Here is a 16,527-nt window from a genome sequence, read left to right on the forward strand (position 1 = left end):
GAGACCAGTTAGGAGATTGACTCAGGTGAAAGGTGATGGTGACTCTGACCATGTTGGGAACCATGACATGCGAAGTGTCTGGATTGTGGGTATCTTCTGAAGGGAGAGCACACTGGATCTGGCAGAAGTTCATATGCAGGGTGAGTGAGAAAGAGAAGACTCCAGGTAGAGCTTAGGGGGTTTGGTCAGAGTAAATAGGTAGAGTTGCTAATGAGTGAGAGGGACAGAACTATGGAGAAATACTTTCTGGGGAAGGTCAGCCGTGGTTATGTTAAGCCCAAAGTGCCCATCAGACATGGAGTGCAGAGCAGCAGCTGGATATACAAGTCTGAAGTGTGAGGGAGAGTACTGAGCTAGAGATAAATTTTTGAGTCTTGGGGTATGGATATTATATGAAGCATTTCAGTGTGAAGAGGTCAGAAACTAGCGAAGACTAGTCCGAGAAAGAGTGGCCAGTGAGGAAGAGGCAGGCTAGAAGAGACTAGGGTCCTGGAAACCAGGGAAGAAATTGCTTATGTAGGAAGTCAGCCTGTGACATGCCACTGCTGACAGGCCAGACCAGATAACAGAACACTGATCCTTTGACTTCGTCATGTAGAGGTATTATGACTTGGTGAGTAGTTTCAGGGGAGTGTGGGGTAAAATGCCTGCTTGAAGGAGGTTCCAGACAGGTGGACACGGCTTAGATGACTGTTTTGAGGAGTTTTTCTCTGAAGAGGAACTGAGAAACAAGATGGTGGCTGGAGAAAGAAATTGGTCAAGAGAAGAATATTTCAGTTTAAGATTACTGAGATCAATTTCTGAATAACATCTGGCTAAGTATAAAACATCCTTTCTCCTACTGGTTGGCAGTACTGTATCATATACCAGGTTCCCATTTGTACCTAGATCTGTTTTTAAACTGTCTCTTCCATTCCATTGGTATATTTGCTCATTCCTCAGACTCTTCTGATTTTGTCTGTTTTTATCACTGTTTTGGAATACAGGTTTATCACTAATGTCTGTTTTTATCGCTGTTTTGGAATATGGGTTTCTCCAAAATTATTGCTAGAATCTTAATTGGAACTGCATTAAATTTTCTGATGAATGTGGAGGGCAATGTCATCCATGAACATGAGCTCTCTATTTAAATCTCCCTTTGTGTCCTTTAATGGAATTCCTATAAAGCCCTTGTACCTTTATGGAACCTTTAAAGGGAATTTTCAGACATCCTATAGATTTTGTTGCTGTTATGAATAGAGTTGTCTTTTCTGTTATATTTTCTACTTGATTATTGCTGATTCATAAGAATATTACTATTTTCTCTAAACTGACCTTATATCCAGGAGTCTTTCTAAACTCTTAGTATTTCCAGTAGTTGTTTCATTCTGTTATAATGACGTGCACGGAAGTCCTGTTGTCTGCAATAATGGTGTTCTCTCTTTCCTTCCTAATGCTTTTACATCTTAGTTCATTTTCTTATTTTATCGCTTTGGTCTGAGTCCTTAATCTGTATTGAACAGTGGCAATAATAGCAAACATTCTTTCCTTATTCCCAGTATAGAAGCACTTCTTCATTAAGTATAAAACATCATGCTATGGGTTTTTGGTGAGTAGCTGTTATCAAATTATTCCTAGTTTTGTTTTGTTTTGTGGTTTTTTTAAGAGACAGGATTGTGCTATGTTGCCCAGGCTGGAGTGCAGTGGCTATTCACAGATATAGTCAACACACTATAGCCTCAAACTCCTGGACTCAAGCACCTCCCAACTAGTTGGGACTACAGGTGCGTACCACTGCACCTGGCTAAATGATTCCTAAATTTGAAGGCCTTTTTTAAAAATCATAAATAGATGTTGAACTTTATCCATTTTTTTTAACATCTATTAAGGTAAATCATAAATTTGTCTTATGGCTGAATTACATTGAAATATTTTCTGATGTTAAACCATCCTTGCATTCTTGAGAAAACCATTACTTCATTATAATATCTTTTTCTACACTGTTAGATTTATTTAGCTAATATTTTAATTTGACTTTTTATATCTATGTTTATAATTTAAATGGATCTATAACCTTGTACCAACTTTACGTAACATAGGAGTCAGTGTTAGGGTAGCTTCAGTAGATGATTTGGCTATTTGCCACTCTTTCTGCTTCATGGAAGCACTGAGTAAAACAAGGCTTGATCGTTTCTTCAAAAGTTGAGAGTAGGTCTTCCACTTTACAGCCATCTAGGCTTGGGGCCTTTGGTTTGGGAATAGTTGTTGATTATCTCTCATATATCTATATTATTTTAACTTTTTATTTATATAAATTTGGTTTTGTGTGTTTTCATCAGTGTGTTTTCTTATTTTTATGCATTGTCTCATTGCACTGTGTTCTTACTCTTCTTCAGCTTCTTACATTTAGCTTTTGGTTTTATTTCTCATTTTCCAATAAATATGTTAAAGATAAATAGTTTCAAAGGCAGTATCTTCAATGTTTAGTTCTGAGTAATATTTTTGTTCAGTTTTTCTCTAATTTCTCACTACTCTCATCTCTGAGATTGAGTTTGGGAGAGGAAGTCAACATCCTATGCTGGTTTGCCTCTGTTTTCATTGTAATAGAGATAGTTATTGGTGTCAGATTCTCCCTATAGACTATAAGCACACAGTGGAGACCGTGGCTACCTGGGTGATTGCTCTGTCCCTGGGAGCTAGCCCAGTGCTCGTTTATCCACTGGGATAAGATGATATGTTTGGCAAAGTCTTTTGTTAAAGAGTAGTGTAATAGACTCTGAAACACGGCTCCTCTGAACTCAAGCTACAAGCGTGTCCATTTGGTTTTAATTAAACTCATCTGACATTCAGCATCTAGGCAACCAGAGATAGGGCATTTTGTTTAATTCCTTCTCTCACCAGCATGTGAGATGAGACCATTTGATCAAAAAGCACAAGTTAGATTTGGACCTCAGGTGCCTTGTATTTCTTTTCTTTTCTTTTTTTTTTTTTTGGAGACAGAGTCTTGCTCTGTCACTCAGGCTGGAGCACAGTGGCACGATCTCAGCTCACTGCAACCTCCACCTCCCAGATTCAAGCGATTTTCCTGTCTCAGCCTCCTGAGTAGCTGGGATTACAGGCACGTGCCACCACACCTGGCTAATTTTTGTATTTGTAGTAGAGACGGGGTTTCACTATGTTGGTCAGGCTGGTCTTGAACTCCTGACCTCGTGATCCCCCCAACCTTAGCATCCCAAAGTGCTGGGATTATAGGTGTGAGCCATCGCGCCTTGTATTTCTTGAGGAAAATTGAGGCCATTTGATTCATATGAAATGCTATTTGGAAAGCAGGGTTTTTTTTGTTTTTTTTTGTTTTTTGTTTTTTGTTTTTGTTTTTGTTTTGAGACAGAGTCTTGCTTTTGTTGCCCAGGCTGGAGTGCAGTGGCGCGATCTCAGCTCACTGCAACCTCTACCTCCCAGGTTCAAGTGATTATACCACTTCAGCCTCCCGAGTAGCTGGTATTACAGGTGCCCACCACCACACCTGGCTAATTTTTATATTTTTAGTAGAGACAGGGTTTCACCATGTTGGCCAGGCTGGTCTCGAACTCCTGACCTCAGGTGATCTACCTGCCTTGGCCTCCCAAAGTGCTTGGGATTACAGGCATGAGCCACCACACCTGACTGAAAGCAATTTTTTAATACTGTGAGAATACATGACCTTTAAAAAAAAAAGATACTTGATATATGCGTTTAACATGGTCAGAATTTACACAGGAAATGGGTTTTCAAAGTGTATTGCTTAGTTTCTGTGTTAGTAAGGAACTAATCTAGAAGGTTCCCCCACATTCCACATGCCCAAGATTCCATGATTCAGACCTGTAGCCTGCTTTATTGAGAGATCTAGCATGATGTATTATATTTAAAGAAAGGAGATGCTAATTAATAATGTTCCAAGGGTGATTGGAATGCCAGGTCAGATGAGTTTCCAGAATTCACATTATTGTAACACACAGTAGTCATTCTGTAAAGGCTTTTTGAGTCCTAAACTGGGAAGATTCAGTTGTGCTACCTAGTACTTTTTATTGTCATTTCATTCTGAGGAAAAAACAAATCGTTTTAGGTGAAACAGACTAAATGAAAGGAATCTAAAATGTTTAGCTCAGTTTCAAATGGACGTATATCACATTTGTGTCCTAGGAGGTAGGTCAAAAACCAAATAATATTTGTTGTTATAGGAGAAAATAGACTTTAAATGAACCTGACTAGATAGTAGCCGAGATCGTGCCACTGCACTCCAGCCAGCCTGAGTGACAGAGCAAGATGCCGTCTCAAAAATAATAATAATAATAGTAATATGGAATAGCATCTCATGGCAGCTGTAGTAAAAATACAGGATTAAATTTAATTTAATTTAAAAATACAGGATTTGGCCCCTAAAGATCTACCTTTCTCCCTGAGAAGCTACAGATTTTTGTGCTGTTAATCCTAAGTAAAAAGAAAATAATTTTAATCCAAGTAAAATCTAAAACTTAACATGCAAATAAGGACATTTTTCTATCTAAACATATTGCTGTTAGTCAAAATATAATGTATGTTTGGTATTTGTTGGGTTTTTCTTTGAGACAGAGTTTTGCTCTGTCACCCAAGCTAGAGTGTAGTGGCACAATCTCAGCTCACTGCAACCTTGACCTCCTGAGTTCAAGCAGTCTTCCCACCTGAGCTTCCCAAGTAGCTGGGACTACAGGCGCAAGCCACCACACTCGGCCAATTTTTTGTTTTTTGTTTTTGTTTTTGTTTTATTTGTAGAGATGGGGTATAATGTTGTTAATGTCAGAAATCATCCCTATAATTTATGAGAGACAAAATAAAAACTAAAGACATAGATAATAAGCAAGGAAGCATAACATAAACTGTAGTGAGTAGCTTGTGAAGGATCCAGACAGGATGAAAAATAGCAAATGATGGAGCAGAGCCTTCCCTAAAGTGGGTGATGAAGAAGGCCCCAGCGGTAGGCAGTGCAGGAGCTGGGCCCCGGCGCGTGCAGCCAGCACAGGGAAGAACAAACATCGGGGGCGAGGGAGCACATGGCAAGGGGATGATAGGCCAAGGTGGGGCCCGGAGGGCCTGTAAGGAGGACAGACTCCCTGGTGGGAGGCTGGGGCCACGAGACCCGGTCCTGCGCTCAGGAAGCCACATCGCAGGCAGACTTTTTTAGATGAGGAAGCACTGCTCAGAGTACCTCGTTTCCCTTTCTTTGTTGGAATTGGAATGATGCTTCCCGTTGTTGCAAGCTTCTGTACATTCACTGTGCCTTGACATTGCGGACTTCTAACATTATTTCTCCGTGAGGGATCTTCAAGCCTGGAAGGGACTTACGGCTCTGTGTGTGTTTCCCTTCTTCAGCATTTCTGGATTAAAAGTGGTGGGGGAGCCCCTTTCTCCAGCCTTTCACCTACAACTGGAAGAGAGCACTGGGTCTCGCGAGCAAGATGTCAGACTGCTTCAGGAAATTGTAGATCAAGTAAGTATCCATTGACTTGAGGCAATCCCCCCACACCACTTCTGCCCTTGCCCCAAGCAATTTTTTAATGTTAGTTTTTAAGAAAAGTCTCTTTGCCCTGAGAGAGAAGAGGGTAGAAAGGAAGATGCTGGTGACCCGCTCTTGACATGGAATCCTAATCCTCCAGGTCCTTCCTAGCTTCTAGGAGGCAGGACCCAATGGGAGGGCCATGGTAACAGGCAGCAGGCCCTCCCATTGGGTCAATATGTGGCTCCCTCCAAAGATACAGTTTTGTACCACTTTGCATTTAAATATACTTGGCCTCTCCTCTGAAAAACTAGCCTTGCAGAAAACTCACTTGCTCACCATTTTACAAAGCCAGGCTTTCCTATGTGTAGTTGGGGGAGGCATTGTGTGTGGGCATCGCACACATTCCTGGACGGCTGGCTGTCCCCGCAGCACAGCTCAGGGACAGTCCACTCACAGTCACCCTGAAGTCAGGATGCTCTTGTAAACGGAAAGGAAGACCACTTTTTATAACATGCCTAATTTGGGGAGATTTATTTAAATTTCTTTATCTTCCAAAAGTTATTTTACTACTAATTGTCTAAGAAACACATCACCAGGGAAAACCGCTTGCCCCTTTTCATCCAGTAGCACTGCCCCTCCAGAGTGCTTCCTGCCCTGGGCACACGGGTTTACAGTGGTTCAGAGCCAACAGAAGTTTCTTTAAAAGGGGGAGGAAGAGCAGCGGAGTAACCTGGGCAGGAAGGACTCAGGAGGGGCAGTGGGATGCCACCCACCCCCCACCCCTCTTCCAAGTCCTGGGATGCTAGACATCTGCTTTCAGAAGAATCTGGACTTTTATGTGGGCTTCTGCTGCTGCTTTGAGAAAAATCTGACATATACCTAATACGTATTTGAGAATGAAAATGGGCCTGATTCTGCTTCCTTGTCCAGAGGCTGTAGCTATGAGCGACGCTACTAGGTTTCTGGGGTCATAATGGCAGCTACCACCCGTCATGTGCCTTTCCTAGGCCAGGCCCTGTTCTGAGCCTCATCTGCCTAGACAGCCTCTCAGGCAGGCTCTTCTAGGCCACATGGCTGTGCAGTATTCAGACCGGGTGTGCAGGCAGCCTCTGCTGCCTAGCTGGCTTCAGCTGTCCTATGTCCCAAATGTTTGAGCCACATAATCTGGAATAATGGATTTATGGAGAACTTCATAAAATTTGTGGCCTTCTAGAGTCAATTACATTAAAAAATAAATAAAAAGCCCCAGGATCTGAGCTTCCTAAGGAAACATGTCAGATTATGAATGATCAGGCTGGAGCTACTTATCTTGTGAGATGAGGAAATGCAGCTGATGTCCCCTCAGGCACAGCTCTGTGGACATGAAGACTCTTTCCACAGGGAAAAACATCCCACTGCCTGCTTTACTGCCTCATTGTTTGTATTGTAACGTTCCTTAAATACAGACAAACACAAAACTAAGTATGACATCTTTGTGATTAGAGTTCTCATACAAATGGAAAACTAAAACACATTTATACATTAAATACAAACTAAATGGACAAGCCAGTAAAATTCTCGTTCATTTCATTACCTTCACGAGGCAGGTGAACTTGTTTTTTTCAATGGACTTGCCCCAGCAGGACAGCTGAGAGCCGTGTTCGCAGAGCAGGTTCATGAGCTGCATACGCTGGTGTTGGGTCTCAGTGATGGCTCCACTGTTCTCACTGAGTCTCTTCTCGAACTGCATCAGGACAGTTGTCCACACATGCTTCATGTTGAGGGACAGTCGCCTCCTTCAGATGCCAGTGTATTCATTGCATAGTAAATCCACCTCTGTTCTCTTTTCATTAGATAGCAACAGCTAAAGTCTTACTACTGCTTTGTACCAAAGAGATGCAGAGGAGGACGTGCGAACGAAGCAACTCAGTATTAAAATACTATGCTTACAGGGATTAGCCACGTAATGAAAGAGGAGACGAAAAGTCTGTGGACAGCTCACAGATCCCAAACTTGTGTCTGTGGGCCTGGTTTGATACTGGCTCTCTTAAGGAAATCCTCTTGAGAGTTGAGTGAGAAGAGAACAATCTGGGGTAGGGAACAGAATACTATCTAGAAACTTCATTGATAGAAAAAATACATATATCTTCCCGCTTCTGTGCATCATCACAGCTTCCATTTTTAAAATCTTCCGAATCTTTTGTCCCACTCCCCTCATCTTTTCAATATTTGAAGGAGAGAAAAGAACCATGCTGCTGTAACTCTTATTTAAGCTTTGTAGATCTGAGAGGCTTTGCCAAGTTTATGTTGAGTTGCTCAACAGGATACTGTTTTTACAAACTGAGCTATTGTTTATAATGTCTCTTAACCAGCCAGGGCTAGAAACAGAGCCAGTCCAGATGTTTGCAGGAGTTCACTTTTCCAAGTACACTTCCAGAGCCTAGAGTCAGCGGGAAGCTGTTGTCATTGCCTAGTATGGTTTTTCCATCTCTTCCTTGCAGCCTACGATGTGACCCCTCTTCAGGCAGATACTTTTACTGCCAGACACATGGGATAATTGTTCTTTCCTTTACACTGCCCTTTGCTCTGTTGCTATTTTTTTTTAATATAACTCACATACCACATACCATAAAATTCACCCTATTGAGGTATATCGTTAAGTGGCTTTTAGTATCATACATTCAGCAGGTTGTGCAACCATTACTATCTCATTCCAAAACTTTTTCATCACTCCAGAAAGAAACCCCTGTAGCCTATTACCTTGCTCTGGTGTTTGTGCTTTCTTTATTTTAGTAGGGATTGTTTTCATTTTTTCTTAATGTTGACAGATGGTTAATATATAGGAAAGCTGGGTAAAACTTTGTTAATGCCAGCCTCTGCAGTGCCCAGCAGCACCATGCCCAGATGCCACGTGTGGACATCGTTTTTGCTAATATCTGAAGTGCAGTGGTTTTTCTCTGACGCAGTCCTACTGGTGGTGGTGGTCGTAAGTCCAGCCTGCAGGACTTTGCTCGCACCACTTCCTCATGTGCTAACTCTGCTTTGTCTAAATGGTAGCCACTAGCTAGCTATGGCTGTTTGAATTTAAACTAAGTGGAAATAAGAAAAGTTGCAACTGTGACCTCTCAGTAGCAGCAAGCACACAGGGCTCATGGCGACTGCTGGGCACTACACAACAGAGGTATTTGTCATTGCAGAAAGTTCTGTGGACAGTGCTGCCAAGGTGGTGGTGTAGTATTTTGGTGATATCTTCTAGCAATTATAATTGGAAAAGTGAATTAAAGCTACCGTTGCAGGATTTCAGCGTTCCCCCAGTTTAATTACCACCATGTCTGAAGTCCAGGTTGCAGATGTCTTCTTTTTCTTCCTACAGTGCATGAACAGAAGTATTGCATTAACTCAGGCGCGCTACTTGGAGAAAGAAGAGAAGTGTCTCCCTCCTCCCAGGTCTGTTGACATTAAAATATGACCTTATTTTTTTCCCCTACTCTGAGCTCTATGAAATACATTATCTTGTGAAAAATTTTGAAAGACTATCATAGGCTATGGAAGAATATCTGTCATTAAAATATAGTACATTACCTGTTTTCTGCTCTTAAACTAGAAGTTTTTTAAATTTTAACTGAAAAGCTCCCAAGGACTCACTGAGTACCCTCTCAGTTAACTCAGAGAAATGTCTGGGAGCCCAGGAATGAACTTGGGCAAACTGAGTTTCCATCAGCTCATATCTGCCACATCTGAAAGGTGGCACATGCCATACCAGGAGTTCCTGCCACAAGGACCGTCCTGCAGGGAAGATCGGCAGTGTGGGGTGGGGGTGGGCATGCGCCTCTGCTGCTCCTTCAGTCAGCAAGACTCACTAACATTCGGGAAAAAACAAGCAACAGTGGGGAAAATGTACAGCATCAAGAAAAAACACCAAAAGTAAAAGACTAATGTCTTACTTTTAAGGAGACTGGATTCTGTTCACAAAGCACATACGAGGTAGTCCAAGGAGTTGGCCATCCCACCACAGCACTGGGTCAGGCAGTCACAGCAGGGGGCATGGACATGGTCAGTTCTGCCCTGGGGCATTGCTCAGGCTTTTGAGAGCAGGTGATGTCTACACCAAAACTGGAGAAGAGTGTGTGTCGGGCATCCTGTGGGCATCGTGGCTTTCCATCAGATGAGGTGGTGTGTGCTTTGCTCAGGGTTTTCAGTGGCTTGGAGACCTCCAGGTTCATCTGGGAGTACAGAGTGCAAGCCGCAGAAGAGCTGGAGAGAAGGGTCCTGAGGCCAGGTGCCAAGTCAGGGAGGCTGCAGGAGAGCCCACCGGGGAGTTTGAATGCTCTGCCGGCCCACAGTGCCAGATCAGGATTTGGAAGATCACTCTGGTAGCAGCTCAAAGCACCTTAAAGACCCTGCCCTTCTCAGCCAGGTGCAGTGGCCCACACCTGTAACCTCAACACCTGGGAGACCGAGGTGGGCAGATCACTTGAGCCCAGGAGTACAAGACCAGCCTGGGCAACATGGTGAAACCCCATCTCTATAAAAATTAGCCAGGCATGGTGGTGCATGCCTGTGGTCCCAGCTACTTGGGAGGCTGAGGTGGGAAAATCACCTGGTTCCAGGAGGTCAAGGCTGCAGTGAGCTGAGATCACTCCATTGCACTCCAGCCTGGGCTGCCCCCTTCATTTTTTATTGCACTCATCCAAAGGTGTAATCCTACATCCTACATTTACTTGTTAGTAAGACTGTAGGTGCATGAGGACGGGAGCTGTGCTGGTTTTGTGCCCTCAAGACTCCGTGCACAGCATAGTACAGCTCAATAAATGTGTGTCAAATGCATGAAGCAGATGTTTGCAGACGAACTCAGGGGGACAGAGGTAGCATTGTCCTTTCAAGCTATTATTTCTTTGATTTCCTGAAAACTTGAAAATTTCTGCCATGCCTTAGAGTATTACAGAGCTTTCACATTGCTATTGATATAAATATGAACAATCAAACTGTCGTTGATTTGAGAAGGATGGAATTCCTGCTTTGTGCCTGGCACTGCCTGAAGCAGTACATGATGGACAGGATGCTATTTCCCAGCCTCTGAGGCAGAGCCCACGGAAACTCACTCTGACTGGGTGTGCACTGGTGGTGTAGGCCGAGGCCTGCAGGCTGCAGAGTCCCTGCCACAGCGACCCACCTGCCACAGTAGTGAGAAAGTGGCTGTGGGCAGCAGGTACATGAATAGACAGGCCTATTGGGAGGACTGCCAGGAGAGGTTTGGTTACAAAAATAGGAGGCAGTGGATTTGTCTCTCAGGCCATATATGGCTGACTGTGAGTGCAGTTCCTCACCTCACATAGATAATTCTTTTTTCTGTTTGTTTGTTTGTTTGTTTTGAGTTTTTTTGTTTTTTGTTTTTTGTTTTTGAGACGGAGTCTCGCTCTGTCACCCAGGCTGGAGTGCAATGGCGCAATGTCGGCTCACTGCTAGCTCCGCCTCCCAGGTTCACTCCATTCTCCTGCCTCAGCCTCACAAGTAGCTGGGACTACAGGTGCCCGCCACCACACTGTCTAATTTTTTTGTATTTTTAGTAAGATGGGATTTCACTGTGTTAGACAGGATGGTCTCGATCTCCTGACCTCGTGATCTGCCTGCCTTGGCCTCCAAAGTGCTGGGATTACAGGCGTGAGCCACTGCGCCCGGCCCACAAAGATAATTCTTTGTGTCCTTTACTGTTCTCAGCATTCGGGTTGTGGTCACTGTGGAACAAACAGAGGAAGAACTGGACAGAGCTGCGTCCACCATCAAGGAGGTAGCCCAGGCCGTCCTGCTCTAGGCAGAGTCCCGGGACCATGGCCTCCTGCCACACGACACGCAGAGAGGACTCAAGACTCCCGCTGGCCATGGAGGGGCCTGAAAGAGAGCAAGAACATGTGGATATTTGATAGGATTGTTACCAGATGGTGTCAATATGGACCAATTGTGTGACCATGAGAAGGATGCTTATTTTTTTAAAAAGAAAACACATCTAAAAGCCCAGGAACTGATTTTTTTAAGAGGAAAACTAATGACAGTGTATAACTGATATTTAAATTGTGCATTTAGTACTATTTAAATGTTTTCTTATACTAGTATTTTATATTCTTTTGTTGTCGTTTAAAACTGGAGCTTCAGTGTCTCTTCCCACCCTTCTAATAGTAATGGTTCAGTAAGCGCTCCTTAACTCCTTAGTATTTCATAGAAAAATGACTGCAACATTAAAGCTAAGAGGAACACTTCAACATATGTGGTACAAATTTATGTTGAAGATCTAAATAAACAGCGTAGTTTCCAGTCTTCGTCGTGTGAAGCTAAATGGTGGCTAAAAGGAACACTTTTTGTGTGATTATTATAAACTTTGCATTGTATTTGAATCCTAGAACTTTTGTACACACTAAATATTGATGTCACACCATTTCTAATCTAAGCATCCTTAGCCAGAGAATATTCATTATACTTCCTAAGTGACCAATAATTTAAATCAGAAGCTATTTTATTTTGATATAATTAACCTTTCTTTACATTTCTTATGTGTTCACCTCTAATCTGTTTTAGGAAGAGGGTTGGTTATTATGTTGATCCCAGAATATAAATCATAACCTTTATATTTTAGAATATCTCAAATGTATTCCTTTTTTGTATGGTAGGTTTGCCTAGGGACGTGTAGGCTTTTCTGAGCTAAGGAAAAAGAGAATTTTTCTTTTCAGCTTACAAATTCCAGATATCTACAAAAGATGTGAAAGCACTAAAAATACCATTTTTAAGCAGTACTTTACCTGTTTTTTCTTTAGCAAACCAGGCTACGTGGTATAAAGTTTTGTTATATGTGCCACAAGATAGCATATAAATATTACGCCATCATTCCTTCTCTTGTTAAAGGTAGAAGAATAAAATTGTCATTTTTATAATCTGTGCTCTTATTACTCAAATGGTCTTCAACATCTTTTTAAACAACACATATTTTTTGAATGTTCAGTTTCTATTTTGCTTGAGGTATTTTGTACATATGTGCCTTGTGATTGCTGCTGCTTTAAAGGATAAAGTACTCTTTGGGGGATGAGTCTGGTTTGTTTTGTTTTATTTTTTAATGAAATAAACCTATATTCCTGATTATTAGTCTATTTGCATATGTAATATATCCAACAGAATAGTCTCTTAATTTTAACTTTTTTGCACTGGGGTAGTGTTCTTTGTTGTTTGGTCTTATTTTAGAAAATAACAACTAAATTTCTTAGTTCCTTTTTTCACATCCAACCAAAGAATATATAGTATCTGAAGTGTCCTAGGTTCCTGCTGACCTCATAGGACTACAAAAATATCATGGCCATTATTTTCATAAATAATAACTGTTCAGCTTCTTTTAGAATACTTTCTAAGTGAAAATAACATCAAAATAATGTTTGTAATAAACTTTTTGAAAATATGATCAGAAGTGTCTGGGAAAGATGGTGGATCAGGCACATTATTTCAGTCCTTAAAACCAACATTGTAAACAAAAGGAACCAAAAGTAAAATTTTTATGTTAAAATTATAGAGTGACCACAATCCAGTAATATACACCACGAATAAATGTCTACTAGAAACAGTAAAATTTGGATCAAACTGAAGCAAAATGCTGAGAAAGTACAGTCGTCTCAAATCTGGACCAAGTTACAAATTTCTCTTTTACGGAGTGAGAAGTTGCCAGAGTGCTCTACCAATGATCTGTGTTTTAAAAGGCAGTGGCTTGGCGCGAGCGGTGTAGAGACCATTTGGAGCCCATTTCCACTCAGCAGGACTGTCCGCAGGGAAGAAGAGAACCACACCACCTTTTTATTGTCTGTGACTAAATTCTAACTCAGGAAAAGTAGGGCTTTGGGTCAAGTTGGGACAGAAAATACACCAGTTATTTCATCAAATTCAGTACTTCACTAATTGTACCATGTGTACTTTTTTTATGTACCACTAGAAGAAAATAATTCCATCTGTATTATGCTGTAAGATGTCTTCCAATATTAGAGATATTACAATGTGGGTGGAGAAGAAGTATCTTTAAGTCTATGAAATAATAATCATCTGATGTGTGGGCCTCATGCCATCTTTCCTTGTGGGCATAAAACCTTAGTCCCAGAAGATAGAGATGCCCAACATGTAAATCTGAATATCTCCATGCATCTTTCTAAAACACTGTCCCTATGATGACATCAAATAAAAACATTCATAACGTACACCTAATAGTATGGGTTAAGCTATGGAGAATGCTTAAACTTCATTACCTTACTTATTTCCTGGTGAAGAGGAGTAGGAAGCTTAAGGATGATGGAACACAGATAAAATAAGTCATCTCGACAGCAACATTTTCTAGAGATTTGAAGGAAGAAGGAAATGGGATTCAAGGATTTTATTTCCACAAAGCAGTCTTTCAAATAACAAGGTTATAGAAAAATAATTTAAAATTAGAATTTAATACTTCTTTTTGAGCCCTTACTGAGAAAACCACTAGGGGAAAGCATCTGATTAATAAATGCAAGGCCGGGCATGGTGGTTCACACCTGTAATCCCAGCATTTTGGAAGGCCAAGGCAGGAGGACTGCTTGAGATCAGGAGTTTGAAACCAGCTTGGGGAACATAGCAAGAGCTGATGTCTACAAAAAATAAAAGCCAGACATGGTGGTGTGCACCTGTAGTCCTAGATACTTGAGAGGCTGAGGCAGGAGGATGATGTGAGCCTAGGAGGTCAAGGCAGTCATGAGCTGTGATTCCAGCACTGCACTCCAGCCTGGGCAACAGAGTGAGACTCTGTCTCAAAGAAAAAAAGCAGAATAATAATCTGTCATGAGATTGGAGTTTTTAAAAAGTAAAATACTTTAATGTATGTAAATTATATCTTGCGAATTAACTCAGAAACAAAACCAAATACAGCATGTTCTCACTTAGAATTAGGAGCTAACCATCGCATACTCATGGACATGAAGATGGCAACAATAGATACTGTGGGGAGGGAAGGAGGCAGGGCAAGGGTTGAAAAACTATTGGGTACTATGCTCAACACCTTGGTGATGAGATCATTTGTACCCCAAACCTCAGCATCATGCAATATACCCAGGTAAGAAACCTGCACATGTACCCCTAAATCTAAAAGTTGAAAATAATTTGTTCATAGTGTATTATGTAAATAGGTGGGGTACAGTACAAAAATATTTAGACAAAGGGAATACTAGAAGTACAAAAACGGGATTAGGTAATTATAGGAAGTTTTATTATAAAGATAACTAGTAGAATACAAACATAAAACTTCCTAAATTCAAAAAAAGCAAAATTAGACCCTATACAGGGGAAAAATAATAAATGTAATGCAATACACACAGAAAATACACCCAAGTATCAAAACTGCACTGTACCCCCGAATCTACAAAAAATTTTTAAAAATACAACAAAATAGCATGAGTTGAGACTAAGCATATTAATCATACAGTGAATGGGCATCCAGTTACTTTTTTTTTTTTTTTTTTGAGACGGTCTCACTCTGTTGCCTAGGCTGTGCAGTGATGCAATCACAGCTTATTGCAGCCTCAACTTCCTGGGCTCAAGCCGTCCTCCTGCCTCAGCCTCCTGAGTAGCTGGGACTACAGGTGTGGACCACAATGCCTGGCTAATTTTTTAAATATTTTTGTAGGGACAGAGTTTTACTCTGTTGCCCAGGCTGATCTCAAACTCCTGGGCTCAAACAGTGTGCCCACCTCGGTCTCCCAAAATGCTAGGATTACATACATGAGCCACCCCACCTGGCCCATGCACTTTTTTTCTACTCCAAGAAAAAATTTTCAAATTGGTTCACAAAGCAAAACGCAAACTCTGCTATATACAAGAGACAAGAAAAGCTAAACATGGCCGGGCACAGTGGCTCACACCTGTAATCCCAGCACTTTGGGAGGCCGAAGCAGGTGGATCACCTGAGGTCAGGAGTTTGAGACCAGCCTGACCAACGTGGAGAAACCCCGTCTCTACAAAAAATACAAAAATTGCCGGGTGTGGTAAGAAAGAACTCTTCACTCAGAGATTCCAAAATACATAGTCTTTTCAAGTGTACATGAAACATTCTCCAGGATAGACCACATGCTGAGCCATAAAACAAGTCTCAGTAAATCTAAAAAGATTGAAGTCATAAAAAGTATATTCTCTGTCCACAATATGATTAAATCAGACATCCACAGTAGAAAGGAAACTGGAAAACGCTCAAATTAACCAGTGTGCTCCTAAATAACCCACAGATCAAAGAAATACACAAAGGAGGTTTTTAAATGTTATGAACTGAATGAATTAAATACAATATATCAAAAAAATTTAGTTAATAGTTTTATTATAAAAAACAAATTATTTGCATGATGAAAGATTACAGAACTTTAGTGGGCAGCTTCATGTTGATGCCATTTCAATAGTGATTTGTTTCAGTCTACATACTTTTCAAGAATGTCCGCCATCTCTTAATAAGATACAATCCTTTTCATCTAGAACTATTTTGGTGTCTCCATATTCTGGAGGAAATTTGTTTTTGACTTTCACGCTAACTGGTTGAATCTCTCCACCTTTTCCGTTATAGCCTCATCCAGCAGCTACTACTGTTGCTTGCAATACTTTTCCTTTAGATTTTTCTGGAAGCCTGATGTCTCCTTTGGTTACAGTTTCTGCTGCACTCCTTTCAACCAATACTTGCCTTTCAACCAATACTTTCTTCCAAAGAGTGGAAGAAACTTTCTAAATGCTGGTCCTGCCATGACTCCTGCAGCAGCCACAGCTCATATTCTGCTCTCATGCAGCCATCACAGGCCAACAAATCAAAGTTTATGTGAGGCAGCTAAAGCAGTGGTTAAGAGGAAATTTATACAGGTTTTAAATGCCTCTATCAGAAAAGGAACATCCCAGTAATAACCTAAGCTTCTGCCTTAAAGTAAAACCCCAAAGCAAGTAGAAGGAAGGAAATAAAGATTAAAGAGGCTTTTTTTTTTTTTCTCTGAGACGGAGTCTCGCTCTGTCACCCAGGCTGGAGTAAAGTGGCACGATCT

General features: G+C 41.3%; 1 protein-coding gene and 1 pseudogene across 2 annotated transcripts in view; one reads left to right on the top strand and one right to left on the bottom strand.

Moving 5' to 3' along the window:
* SPTLC1 (serine palmitoyltransferase long chain base subunit 1) overlaps nt 1–12,596 on the top strand; it is a 77,604-nt gene extending 65,008 nt beyond the window's left edge. The window contains exons 13-15 of one of the 2 annotated variants that reach the window (XM_054502650.2): nt 5,365–5,482; nt 8,844–8,917; nt 11,189–12,596. In XM_054502650.2, the coding sequence (XP_054358625.1) occupies nt 5,365–5,482; nt 8,844–8,917; nt 11,189–11,282 (286 nt within the window). In that variant the 3' untranslated portion in view covers nt 11,283–12,596. The remainder of the gene's footprint in view (nt 1–5,364; nt 5,483–8,843; nt 8,918–11,188) is intronic. The other variant, XM_054502653.2, reaches the window with a different exon arrangement.
* A 3,316-nt stretch (nt 12,597–15,912) lies between these two features.
* LOC129044637 (10 kDa heat shock protein, mitochondrial-like) lies at nt 15,913–16,239 on the bottom strand (annotated as a pseudogene).
* Nucleotides 16,240–16,527: the final 288 nt, after the last annotated feature.

Source organism: Pongo pygmaeus, chromosome 13 (assembly GCF_028885625.2).
Source record: "Pongo pygmaeus isolate AG05252 chromosome 13, NHGRI_mPonPyg2-v2.0_pri, whole genome shotgun sequence".
Classification (NCBI taxonomy): Eukaryota; Metazoa; Chordata; class Mammalia; order Primates; family Hominidae; genus Pongo; species Pongo pygmaeus.